A 14,127-nucleotide genomic window follows, 5' to 3' on the forward strand; every position below is an offset into this window, starting at 1 on the left:
AAAGTCTGGGCCTTTCTTAGAAAGAAGAGTTTTCGGTTCACTCTCATGTAAATGGCAAATGGAGGGCTCCAAAATCATTTTAGTATTAACAGTTCCAAGATATTTGTATTGTTGGACAACCTGGGGGGGGGGGGGGGGGTTCGCCATTTACCAGAGTAAATAGCTGAAACATCAACAAACTTAGTGATGGAGCTTTTTTGCTAATGTGGTTGAACAGTTGTTTGTCTACCAAACTGAGGCCAGAGGAAACAGTGATGCTAGCCATATAAAGTACAAGTTAGCAAGGATATAAGGATAATAGTTTTATTGTCTGTGATAAGAAGTTGCACTTCTCAAAATCCAGGTGCATGTTAAACTGCCATAGAGTAATACAGGAAATGAAATGCATTTTTTCCATCTCTGTCCCATAAGACTATGCAACACTTTAGTGTCTAAAGTTACATCCCCATCAGAAAATGCAGATTCTACCAGAATCTCACATGCGGAAACTTCTTTTTCTTGCAGCCATTCAGGATGATGAGAGGCTGTCGGCAGAGGAGATGGATGAGAGGAGACGACAGAACATCGCCTATGAATATCTGTGTCACTTGGAGGAAGCCAAACAGTAAGACAAGAAAAGAGGGATGGACTGGCGAGAGGATTGAATGTACACCCATTAAAGATCAAGGGAACAGAAAAGGATGAGCGGAGAAGAGAAAGATAAAAGCTTAGCCTAACCGGCAGTTATGATGGATTGTGATAAAGAATGTAGGGGGCTGAATGCAAACCAATTTAAATTTGTGGTCATATGAAGAGGGAATATACCTGATTAGTGAACTAACTGGTGTGTGGAACAATGGTGTGAAGAAAGAGGCGTCATGTCAGATGACAGGCCGATGGTGTGTGGTGAATACACGTGAGATGGTGACAGTAAGCTTGTCAAGTGTGTGTGATAAACACAGGGGGATGGCTGACTTTGTGGGGTTAGTTCTCTTTCCAGTATACTTGGCGGCTAAGTAAAGGTACAGAGATGCATGGTTTCGCATGAGATTAGGTGTCGGATATAAATAAGGTTAACTGATCGCAAAATTAATGCTACAACGTCTACTATTTTCAGAGGTGTTTTGTCTATAGATTTTTAACAGTTTTTTGTTTTTCAAATAATGATATGAAACTGAATCTTATTATAATGTGCCTGGACGTGGCTGATGCATAACCATTTCCTGCTTTCTACACAAGAGCATCCAACTGAGCAGGAAGTGAAATCTTAAACGGTGATCTCTGGATAACCCAACCCAGCCCAAACCTCCTCAGATAGATTATTCATCTAAGTATAGCACGTGACTAGCCTAACCTCTGGTGAAGTAAGAGTATCAGATAGGTTCTCTTTGTTTCCCTTCTGTGCATTACAGTCTCTAAACTCAACTTGGACTCTGGACTTGGCTTGTCATAGACAATTTTTATAGGCCGCTTCATGGATTTCTGTCACAGGACAGTAGGTGTCTGGGTGGATTGCTAGTCTAGACTTAGTGCAGATGCAAGCATTTGTCATAATTTGGCCATAACTAAGTTTTGGCAGATGTATTCATCAATCTTTGAACAGTTTCTTCCAAACTTTTCCAATGAACTTGTCTTGTGGGGCTTGGCCCAGTTGCATGGTTGTATGCTTTAGTACCCCCTGACTTGGTTAACCTTAGATTGACCAGTATTTCACCCTCCCTGCCATGCTGTTATGTACTAAACATCATCACTCTCTCTTAACTTCCTGTTTTTCCATTGAAGTACTACATACTTCCCCTTTTCTCCTCTGCCCATTGTGGAATGGAATCTCTATTCTGGGAAAAATGTCAAACAGGATTAGGATTAGGGCAGAGCGCTAATAAAGCTGTTAACCAAGGACCACATTGGATTAGGTTGTGCTCTCACTAACCGTGCCCTCTGGGGTCAGGAATCAGCAGTTACTGGAACAAGGTAACTAAGTAGGTACAACTCATTCACTGACTCATTCAGTACACCTGGGGAGACATGATCTAGGACTATAGCATTTCTTTGTTTCACTCGGGTGTCACAGTCAAAATATGACCGCTTTGGCAGGAATGTGTTCTTTGTAGAAAGTTCGCGCTGTCATGACAGATGTAATTTAGCCACTCTGAACATTTTCCATCTGATCGGAGTAAAATTCTCAACCTTGAGGTTCTCTTTCAAGGAGCTGTTGGAGGCTACTCACTTATTTGTTTGTTTAAAATAATTTTTCTAGTATTTGATACAATAAATACTGGTGCCAGGTGGCTCTTATTGTTGTCAATGGTGTTAACTGAATGACACACCTTCCCAACCACAGCCTTGAAACACACACACACACACACACACGTACGCACACACACAGAGTGTGGTTTTCTGGTGGGAGACTTTGTACCTTGAATATTAAGTAAATAGTTTGTAGTTGACGTGTTGTTTTTTTTTGATGGGGAGGTTGGCTTTATTAGATTTTTTTCTTTGCTTTTGCATAGGTTTTCATTTCACTCGTGATTGGCTAAGGGTTACTCTAGAACAAAGACCTGGCTATGTTCTGGTCAAGCTTTAAATCATTTTGGACAGCCAACTCTAACACTCACATTCAGTTCTATCTCCAGTACACACACACACACACACACACACACACACACACACACACACACACACACACACACACACACACACACACACACATGCATGAACACATGCACACTTACACACATACACACGCATATATATACACACACAAACAAACACAAAGAAACTCACAAACTCATGACCATCATGACTCAGTTACATGACACAATTTCCCAAAAGAGGCTCTCTGTAGACAGAGATGGGTCATAGCTAAGGAGTTTAGTCTGTTAATAATGTGTTGCTCCAGGACTGTCTTCAGTCTTGTTTTATAGTCCAAGCGCAGTATTTAGCCTGGTAAGTTGCAGACTGGACAATGACAGGAAGGCGTGTTTGCAGAAGGGGTTGTAAACAGATGGTGCACTAGTCTGTCCTGGTCCAGGAGACAAGTTCTCACTGCATTGTTTTAACTGCAGGAAGTCTCTCTTCAGAGGAGAGCTGTTATACCCAGCCAGGATGTTCTTTCTTTTTCTCTCTGCTCTTATGCAACCCCTTTATCTTCCTGTTTCTCCCTGAACTAATTTTTTACCAACTTCTGATAACTGTCATCCTGTTTCCTTTGAAGTGTGCCATCATCCTCAAGTCATCCTCTGCCTCTCACCACCCTAATATGTCTATTCTACACGTATAAATTTACTTTGAACAGTAAGATTTTTGGTAGTAAATAAGTTAGTTAATAATAAGTTAGTTATGCTGTAAATTGTGCCTTCTCACACTCTTTCTGCCACTCAGTCCTTTCAACACAGATCAGGACAGCACCCACGTCATGTGTTTGAGTTTGAGTCTGCCTAGTGTACTGATTTCTCTCTATCTCATACGTAGTCAATTTATTTGAATAGCCCAATATCACAAATTACAATTAATTCTTCTTCTTCTTTCGGTTTGTTCCCCGTTTCTCAGGAGTCGCCACAGCAGATTTTTGCCCTCCATAGCTTTCTGTCTTATGCATCCCTCTCCCGCAGTCCAACCCTCCTCTCATCCTCCTCTATCTGGGCTCTCCACCTTTTCCTTGGTCGTCCTTTTTTTCTTTTGCCAAGTATTTCCAGGTCCAATACCTTCTTTCCTATATAGTCTATGCCTCCTCTCTGTACATGTCCAAACCATCTCAATCTTGTCTCACTCAACTTCTCATCCATTCCTCTGCTCTTGAACGTAGCTCTCACTTCTTCATTTCTCTTCCGGTCTTTTCTAGTCACTCCCAAGGACCAATGCAGCATGTTCATCTCTGCTACATGTAATGTAGGTTCTAGCCTCTTTGTTGTTGTCGCTGCTTCCATACCATAGACCATGGCAGGCCTAACCATTGATTTGTATACCTTGTCCTTTACCCTCGATGGCATTGTTTTGTCACAAGGTACTCCAGCTACCTTTCTCCATGAATTCCACACAGATTGTATCCTTTTCTTGTCTTCCTTCTTATCACCACCTTCTGTCTGTATTGTCGATCCTAAGTACTTGAATGCATTAACTTCTGGGACATCTTCTCCTCCTAAGGTCAATCCTGGAATCTTCAAGATCTCTCTCCAACCTTTCCTTGTACTCGTTTGGTAGCACGATGTCATCAGCAAACATCGTGCTCCATGGTGGCTCTTAAGATGTTCTTTGAGGCTGTTCGTCAGTATCACAAACGGGAAAGGGCTCAGTGCCGATTCTTGTTGCAGTCCTACCTTTACCTCAAACTCACTTGTTGTTCCCTCTGCACATTGAACTATGGTCTCACAGTCCCTGTACATGTCCAGAATTATGCTGATGTAATTTTCTACCACTCACTTTGCACTCAGGCAATACCACAACTCCTCTCTCGGTACTCTGTCATATACCTTCTCCAAAAAGAGAAGTATGAGTCTGCCTAGTGTACTGATTTCTCTCTGTTGCATATTTAGTCAGTTTATTTGTATAGCCCAATATCACAAATTACAATTACTTACACAAAGTTATTTAGCCAGACCAAACATTAATGTCTTGTTATAATTTTGCCTGTGTGCATCTGAAGTTATGTGTCTGTGATTAATTGAATTTGTAATTTAATGAGAAAGGCACTGCCCCTATAAGGCAATGTATTCAAGATAAATATTGAAACCAGTTGTGGGATCTGCAAGATGCCAGGCAAAAGGATGGATGGATGGATTGCAGAGGCCCATTGGACATCAGTGACCATCAACAATACTGGGAATAGCATTGCATTACAATGCTAATTGAGAAGGCTAAATTTATTCAAATCCCTAAATTACTTTCACTACAAAAATGGATCATCAAACTCTAGTTAATGGCCATGCCCATATTGGCATATAATACATTTATTTATTTGTGGGCACCTTTCAGAGCACTCAAGGACACCTTATAGAAGACAGTGAAAAACAAGCAGTACTGTATCAGACAGCATGAAATCAAAACAAAGCAGGGTAGACAATAAAATGTTAATACAACAGAGGTATAAAATCATCATCTGCACAAAACTCAATGAAGCGTGTATCAGACTGAATATGCCTGTTTGAGAAGGTATGTTTTGAGATGGGATTTGAAGGTTGACAGAGAGTCAATGTTGTGAATTTCTTGTGGGAGAGAGTTCCATAGGCAGGGGGCAGAATGACTGAAAGTTCTACTCCCCATGGTAGTCAAGCGGGCCAATGATGTAGTGAGTTGGAGAGCAGAAGTGGATCTGAGAGTGCAGGAGGGCGTGTGGATATGAAGGAGTTCGGAAAGATACGAAGGAGCTAGGTTATTAAGGGCCTTAAAGGTGAGGAGTAGGATCTTGAAGTCAATATGGTATTTAACAGGGAGCCAATGGAATTGCTGAAGAACAGGAGTGATATGATCTATGGAAGGAGTTCTGGTAATGATACGAGCAGCTGAATTCTGGACCAATTTAAGTTTATGAAGACACTTGAGTGGAAGACCAAAGAGGATAGAATTACAGTAGTCAATACAGGATGTAACCAGGGTGTGAGTGAGTATGGCTGTGCTTTTAGGTGTACGTGATGGCCAAAGACAATTAATATTGCATAGGTGGAAGTATGTGGACAGAGTAACATTGTTGATGTGGGCTTCAAAAGATAATATACTGACCAGGATGACACCCAGACTCTTAACCTGAGGTGATGGAGGAACTATAGAATTGTCAATAGTCAGAGAAAAACTATCAGGTTTGGCCAAAGCAGATTTAGTGCCTAGTAGGAGGACCTCAGTTTTATCACTATTAAGTTTGAGGAAGTGGTATGAAAACCAACATTTAATTTCTAGTAAGCAGTCAGAAAGGGAAGTGGGCGGAAGAGTGGAGATAGGCTTGGTGAATAATAAGCTGGGTGTCATCTGCATAGCAGTGAAATTGAATGCCAGATATCCTGAAAATGTGGCCAAGAGGTAGTAGGTAAATAATAAATAGGAGGGGTCCCAATACGGAGCATTGGGGAACACTGGTAGTAATAGGAAAGGACTGTGAGCTTAAATTTTTAAGTTGGACAAACTGGGTGCGGCCAGAGAGATATGATGTAAACCAGTAAAGGGGGGTGCCATTTATTCCAGTGGAAGCTAATCTTTCTAGGAGGATGTTATGTGAGATGGCATCAAAGGCTGCACTCAGATCAAGGAGGACAAGTATGGTTAAGAGCCCAGAGTCGGCTGCCATCAACAGATCATTAGTGATTTTCACCAATGCTGTCCCCGTACTGTACATGGAGCGAAAACCAGACTGGAATTGTTCAAACAGATTGTTGTTAGTCAAGTGAGCATGTACCCAAGATGCGACTGTTCTTTCAAGTGTTTTAGAAAGAAATGGTAAATTTGAGATTGGGCGAAAATTTGTGTCTGGTGGCCGTAAAATATTGTTTACCATGGGAAACAGGGCTCTAGTGTTACCGTCACCTGATCTAATTAAATTTGCATAATAAGACGATTTAGCTGTGGACAGAGCCTCCTTATAATGAAGTATGTGGTCATTACATTAAATTACATTACAGTCATTTAGCCGATGGTTTTATCCAAAGCAACTTACAATAAGTGCATTTAACATAGGAAATCAGGAGAACTACTAGTCATCAGAGGTCATAAGTGCATCTTCTCTCTAAACAAGCATATAAGAGCAAAACCAGTGCTAAAGTAAAAGCGCGAGAAACAGATTTTTTTTAAAATGAGTGAATACAATAAATGCTACCAGCAAGTAACAGGGTAGTAGTTCTTGAAGAGGTGAGTTTTCAAGCTGCGCTGGAAGATGGGCAGTGACTCCGCTGTCCTGACATCAGTGGGGAGTTCATTCCACCACTGTGGGGCAGGACAGAAAAGAGCGAGGACTGGATCGACGGGGTTGTAGGGCTTGACCATGGCCTAGAGATAGGAAGGAGCTGTTCTTTCACTGCCCTGTGGGCTAGCACCAGAGTCTTAAACTGGATGTGAGCAGCTACTGGGAGTCAGTGTAGGGACATGAGAAGGGGAGTTGTGTGGGAGAACTTAGGGCGGTTGAACACCAGATGAGTTGCAGCTTTCTGAACAAGCTCTTGCAACGTGCAGCGATTCTGTCACTGCAAGGAGGGCGGTCTCTGTTGAATGACCCACCTTGAACCCAGACTGGTTGGGGTCCAGGAGGTTATTCTGGTGGAGGTACAAAGAAAGTTGGTTAAAGACAGCACGTTTGAGAGTTTTGGATAGAAAGGGTAGAAGGGAAACCGGTCTGTAGTTTTTGATGTCAGAGGGTTTAAGTGATGGTTTCTTGAGATGGGGGATGACTCTAGTCTTGAAGGCAGATGGAAAGCATCCTGCCTGGAGGGAGGTGTTGATGAGATGGGTTAGATTGGAGAGGAGTTCAAGTGCTATAGACTGAAGAAGAGGGGAAGGGACTAGGTCAAGGGAGCATGTGGTAGGGCGACTGGATGTGATGAGGTTGAGGACCTCGTTGGGGGAGAGGGGAGTGAGGTGGGATAGGGTTGGACATGGAGAGGTGAGGGAGGGTGCAGAGGGTGGACTAGTGCAAGGAGCGCTAACCGGGTGGTGAGAAAAGGAGGATCTGATGTCATTTACCTTCTTGTCAAAGAAGTTAGCAAAGTCATCAGGGAGGAGGGAGGAAGTAGGAGGAAGACGTGGGGGTTTAAGAAGTGTAGAGAAGGTTTCAAAGAGTTTCTTAGGATTAGAGACAGAGGATAGGATTTTAGAGCAATAGAAGGCAGCCTTAGCAGCAGAAAGGGAGGAGGAGAAAGTGGAAAGAAGAGATTGGAAGTTGAGAAGCTCCTCTGGGAGTTTGCCTTTTCTTCACTTGCGCTCTGCCACTTTTAGGCTCCGTCTGACAGGACATACTGAGTCGGACAACCAAGGGGCAGGTCAAAGGAGGAGAGGAAAGAGATAAGCAGATCTAGCTTGTCATTGTGGATGTTGAAGTCATTGAGAAGGATAAGTGCAGAGTCATAATCAGGGAAGTGTGAGACAAGTGTGTCAAGCTTATCCAGAAAATCACCAAGGGGGCCTGGTGGGCGGTACACAACCACAATGGTGAGTTTGACTGGATAAGAGACAGTAACAGCATGAAATTCAAATGAGGGTGGAGAAAATTGTGGAATGGAAACAAGATAGTATTTCGATTTCGGGGAGATTAGCAGGCCAGTACCCCCACCTCGCCTCCCAGCTCTGGGAGTGTGAGAAAAAGAGTACACATGTGACAGAGCTGCGGGTGTGGTAGTGTTTTCTGATGTGGTCCAGGTCTCAGTTAGAGCAAGAAAGGTGAGGGAGAGCAAGGATGCATAGCCTGAGATAAACTCAGCTTTCGGCACCGCGGACTGGCAATTCCAGAGCCCTCCCATCACCAATTGCTGAACGTGAGTAGAAAGAGTGGGATAGATGAGATTGGTAGGGTCACAGCGCCAATGAGTGCCCCATCGTCTATGCCAGCCCCAGGAAGAGGAAAGGACAGGAATGTGAAGGAAACACATAGTCTATACTAGGTACACAAAATACAGATGACTGATTGGATGTAAAAAGAGCAGTCCTTGCTTGATGAAGTCTTGGCTTGAAAAAGTTGCGCTTGCCTTTGTTCAATCTAGCCTTCGTTCAGGCTAGACCTGTTTTCCCTCAGCTTGTTTACCTGACACAGCAGTGATTTAAAGAACACTGATTGCTAATTGTCTGCCAGAAGTGCAGGTGACACCCTGGTCACTAACACTCAATTGGCCAAAGAGCTAAAATGGAAGTATGCCTATTGCCCAGAAACTGGTCACTTATGTAAAGCGCTACCAAACCTTACACAAAACTAATAAAGCTGCAAACAGGAAGTTACCAAGGAATATGCTTATATGCTAAAAGGATAACTAAGTTGAAACAGCTAGGCAACAAGAAGTATTTAAGGACACACTAGGTGAAAAACAGCTACAGCTAGAATAAGACAGCTACAGCTAGAATAAGATCCCACTAGTTCCCACAAGGAACCAGCAGCAGATCTATAGAGAAAAGGACTAATACTCAAGCAGCTTGAATAAGACTAATAGCAACTTGTTAAGCAAGAAAGATGGTAGTTACTCTATTCTAGATGAACCAGCAATTCAGAATCACTCCAGAAGTTAAAATGCACACATTACACATCTTTTTGAACAACAAGGCCAGTTTTCGTGTAAAGGTGTGCCAGGCGACGGCCTTTAGCTTTGAGCTGGCGTAGTGCAGGTATAAACCAAGGGGCAGAGTGGGTAAAGGAAACAGACCGGGTTTTTAAAGAGCAAGATCGTTTAAAAGACTATAGAGGCCATCGTTGTAATGAGAGAACAGTTTGTCTGGGCTGGATAAATTGCCTTTGCTGGGGAGGTTATCAATTCCACTAGTAAGAGCAGATAAATCAATATTCTTAATATTATGGAATGAGGTGGAGTGTGACAAATTTGTTTTGGATACTGTTAAGTTTACATCGCAAGACACTAACGTATTTGGAAATGGGCAAATCAGATGCATTGCAATTAAGAGGAGTTACACCAGAGCAGCAAATCAGATCAAGTATGTGTCCTTTGGAGTGCGTAGGAAAATCAATATATTAATGTAAAATCAAATCAATATTATTTGTATAGCCCAATATCACAAATTACAATTTTTCCTCCGTGGGCTTAACAGCAACACAACATCCTGTCCTTAGACCCTCTGATTGGATAAGGAACAACTCCCTAAAAAAAAAAACATTTAACAGGGAGAAAAAACAGGAAGAAACCTCAGGGAGAGCAACAGAGGAGGGATCTCTCTCCCAAGACAGACAGCATGCAATAGATGTTGTGTTTATGCAAGTTACACAATACAACATTGAAAGAGAATAACAGAATTATAATGGACTTATAAAATTTATGAAGAATATGACGCAGAGGATGCCAAGCAGTGTATACTGCTGCAATAATAATGATAATAATAATGATAATAATACTAATAATATCACTGATGATAATAATAATAAATTAAACTTGTATAGCGCTTTTCTAACACTCAAAATGGCTTTACAATAAACGGGGTGAAACAAGACAACAGATAAACATAACACAGACATACGGGGTGGATAGGGAGGGGGGGCTATGAAAGGGAGAAGCGGCAGCCGCACACGACACCAGCAGTACTCTCCGACTCAGACAGACACAAAAGGGGAAGAAAAACAAACATCATAAATAACAGATGAAGTCTGAAGAGGTAAGTCCTGATTAATGACTTGAATTTGGGCAGATCGCAGCAGTGTCTGGTGTGCTTGAGGAGGGAGTTCCAAGAGGAGGCGGCATCAGGTCAAGTGGTCAGTCCTTAGTCTGCCTCAGATTAGGGGTGGATGAGAGGACGGGGGGGAGGGCCACAAGAATGCAACAGAGAAGAGGTATGTCTTGAGATGGGATTGGAAGAGTGGGAGGGATTCTGAGTCTCTAATAATTTGGAAAAGACTCGGTCACCAACGCTGCGGAGGTTTGACCTGGGAGTAGAGAGAAGGGAGGCTGAGGTGGATCTGAGGGACCAAGAGGGTTGGTAGAGGGAGAGGAGGTTGGTGAGGTATAGGGGAGCCAGTTTGTGAAGGGCTTCATAAGGAAGAACCAGGATTTTGTAATTTCTCCGATGGGAGATGGGTAGCCAGTGGATGTCTTTTAGGACTGGGGTGATGTGGTGCCAGGATTTGGTGAAAGTTAAAAGACAGGCGGATGCGTTCTGGACCAATTGGAGTCTCTTGATAGAGCTAGCACTGATGCCATGGAGGAGTGAGTTGCAGTAATCAGGGCGGGAGGAGTTGAAGGCATGGATCAGTATCTCAGCAGCAGGGCGTGTGAGAGAGGGTCTTATTTTCACAGTGTTGCGAAGGTGGTTGAAGGAAGATTTGACCATTTGGTGGATATGTGGCTCAAGGGAGAGGGTGGGATCAAGGATCACATCAAGGTTGCATGCCTGGGTGGAAGGGGAGACAGTAGTGCCATCGATGGTGAGTTACAAGGTTGTTGATTTGGCTGAGAGTGGACTTGGAGCCAATGAAGAGGAGTTCAGTTTTGTCACTGTTGAGTTTGAGGAGGTTTTGCTGCATCCAGACTTTAATTACAGACAGGCAAGAGTCGATGTGAGAGAGGGGTGGATTGTGAGGGAATTTGGTGCTGAGGTATATCTGGGTGTCATCAGCATAACAGTGGAAGTCCGGGTTGAAATGGCGGGGAATCTGACCAAGAGGGAGCATGTAGACGATAAAAAGGAGTGGTACAAGTACAGAACCTTGGGGAACACCTTGTGTGACTGTGGATGGAACAGAGGAGTGGTTGTGAAGTGAGATTAAGTGTCACCTGTTGGAGAGGTAGGACTGGAGCCAGCTGAGTACGGTGCCTTCAATACCGACATCTTTCAATCTGGTGAGCAGGATGTTGTCTAATTCAAAACTGTCCAGGCATGATGTAAAATCCCTTGTGAGAGAATTGTGGACATTGTCCATGTGTATATTAAAATCACGCAGCAATATTTCATTAGGGAACAAAGAACATAAGAAGGTTAGAAAAACGGAAAGTTCGTTTAAGAAATCATTGTTGGGCTTCGGTGGTCGATAAAGAGTGGCTAGCATATTAGGATTTGGCCCATTGACTTGTAGGGCAATGGCCTCGAATGAAACATGCGCAGGCCCAGTTATGGAAGACACTTTCCACTTTTCATTGTAAAGTATCGCAACACCACCCCCTGCTGGTGTCACGGGATTTGCAGGTGTACACAAACCCAGGAGGAATAGTTTGATTGAACTGTGAAACATCATTTGGTTGTCGCCACGTCTCAGTCAAGCATAGAAAATCAAACTTACGATCATTTAGTAGATCATGAAGTAGGAGTCCCTTGTCGGTTAGCGAGTGAATGTTAAATAACCCGATGGAGAGATTTTTTTTTTTCGGTTTTGATGCTAGCTGACCTGGCTAGGTTAGCTAGTGCACTGTGGCCAACAGTCCGTCGGGACTTTCTTGGGGGACGATGAAAGGAAGACCAGAAGGAACGGATTGTTTTTGAGTCATCGAAATTGAAGCTTGGGTGGGATCCATGGTGAACATATTTCCGATGAAAATGATGAACGATATCCCGGTGAAGTTGCAGTGCTGGTGGTGGCTCAGAGAGGTGTGGTCGTAGTCGAAAAAGTTCTGCTGACGTGTATTGAAGTAGCGGTGTTACTGGCTGGAGTATCAAAGATAAGGTAATCCAGGTGAACATAATCCATATAAACAGCCCATTGAGCCACATTATTGCCGGTGTTGTACCAAACGTAGGCTCCGGAGTAGAACAACAGTAGCTGGGGGAGGCAAGGAATCCAGTAGCCAGGTATAAAACAATTGGTAGCCAAAAACACACAGGATTGTCAGACAAAAACAAATAAAAACAAGCAAACGTTTCTGAAATTGTCAGCAGAATGAGCTACTGTTCATTTGGCTAAAGGAACAACAGAGTCAATGACACAGCAAAAATCAACAGAGGTCCAGCAGGCAGCGGTGCTGCGGTGTCTAATTTCGCCAGCATTCACCTGACCGGAAACTGGTCGTTGTTTTCAGTCGTTATGCCACTGTATTATTTATAAGGGTGGGGATACCTGCAGTCAGTTGAGACTGAAGAGCAGGGATGTGCACAGACATTTTGAGGGTCAGGGGCTCAAGCCAAGGAAAGGGGCATCCCCCACCCCCACCCATCCTGATGTCGGCATACTACATCATGACACCATTAAATAGTACAGTATGTCTAAACACACACTCATTCACACGCTTAAGTACACATTCGCACGCAGACACACACACACACAAGCACAGAATTGTGTGCTATTTGTACCTGGATGAAAACTTCACTAGGAATAGTGAAGTAATATGAATATGAATTAGTTCTAGTGAAGTCACCATCATTCAATGACATTCAATCATGATCCTTAATTCATATTGAAGGTTAAAAAAAGAAACTGTACACTGTTATACAGTTAACACACTTTATTACAGGTATCTATTTACATGATCAACAATGCTAAATTAGCAACTTAATCTTCGGTATGTCTTAAAAGTTAACACTTTATTGAAAATACTTCAACCTATTTACAATGTATACAATTCTACTACTACATAATTTACGTACACAATACTAAACGAACAACCTAAACTGTTCTTTGTTGGTGGTGGTGTCATAGTTTTTGAGTATGGATTATGGATTTCACCAAGTTAACACACTTTATTGAAAGTACTTCACACTATTTACAATTTACACAATACTACTGCACAATTTACTACTTAAACAATACTAAATGAAGAACCTAAACTAATCTTTTATCCTTCAGTGTTCTGCCTGTGGGTGTTACAGCAAAACCTTTCTGTTTTTGTTTTTTATTTATTTCTAGTTTTCCCCCCTTATCCCACCCGATTAACCCAATGGCATATGGCCGGAACTCTTGTTGAATAACTCCCCTGGCTCACGTTTCCACAGGAAGGAGATAGTCGTTACACCAGCTTCCCTCAAACTCGTGTCGGCCGCTCTCGCTATTTTACACGCTGAAGCCTCCTCACATGGATTGCTTTACCTTCAGGCCACGAAGGAGGTGTAGGGAGAATGCTTTCGGTTGCTTGGCTGCAGGTGCCCGGGTGGGCCAGAGGGGTCGCCGGAGAACGACGAGTCCCCGAACACTACACCGATCTACACCCACTATCCCTCGGGTAAGGGTGGCCTAATGAATGTCTTACCCCGTGGACGCTCTGGCCATCATCGGTTACGGCGAGTCTGGGATACGAACCTCCCAGCCACATGACGAGCGGGTTGCAAGAACAGCGGTTTATTCTGCTTGGCCACCAGAACGGCGGCAAAACCTTTCTGTTTGGTATCATTTCTTGAAATATCTTCATGACCTTTCATGTCATTTAGCCAACGCTTTTATCCAAAGCGACTTATAATAAATGCAACGTAGGACATCAGGAGAACTACAAGTCATAAGTGCCATCTTCTCTCTAAACAAGCAGCTAAGAGCAAAACCAGTGTTAAAGTAAAAGTGCAAGAAAGATTTTTTTTAAAAATGAGTGATTACAATAAGTGCTAAGA

The 14,127-nt window shown here is 43.0% G+C and overlaps 1 protein-coding gene across 2 annotated transcripts in view; it reads left to right on the top strand.

Moving 5' to 3' along the window:
- Positions 1-14,127, top strand: part of iqgap2 (IQ motif containing GTPase activating protein 2) — a 143,005-nt gene that overhangs the window by 8,202 nt on the left and 120,676 nt on the right. For both annotated transcript variants that reach the window (XM_056286483.1, XM_056286562.1), the window contains exon 2: positions 505-604. In XM_056286483.1, the coding sequence (XP_056142458.1) occupies positions 505-604 (100 nt within the window). The remainder of the gene's footprint in view (positions 1-504; positions 605-14,127) is intronic.

The sequence above is a fragment of the Lampris incognitus genome, chromosome 1 (genome assembly GCF_029633865.1).
Source record: "Lampris incognitus isolate fLamInc1 chromosome 1, fLamInc1.hap2, whole genome shotgun sequence".
Lineage (NCBI taxonomy): Eukaryota > Metazoa > Chordata > Actinopteri > Lampriformes > Lampridae > Lampris > Lampris incognitus.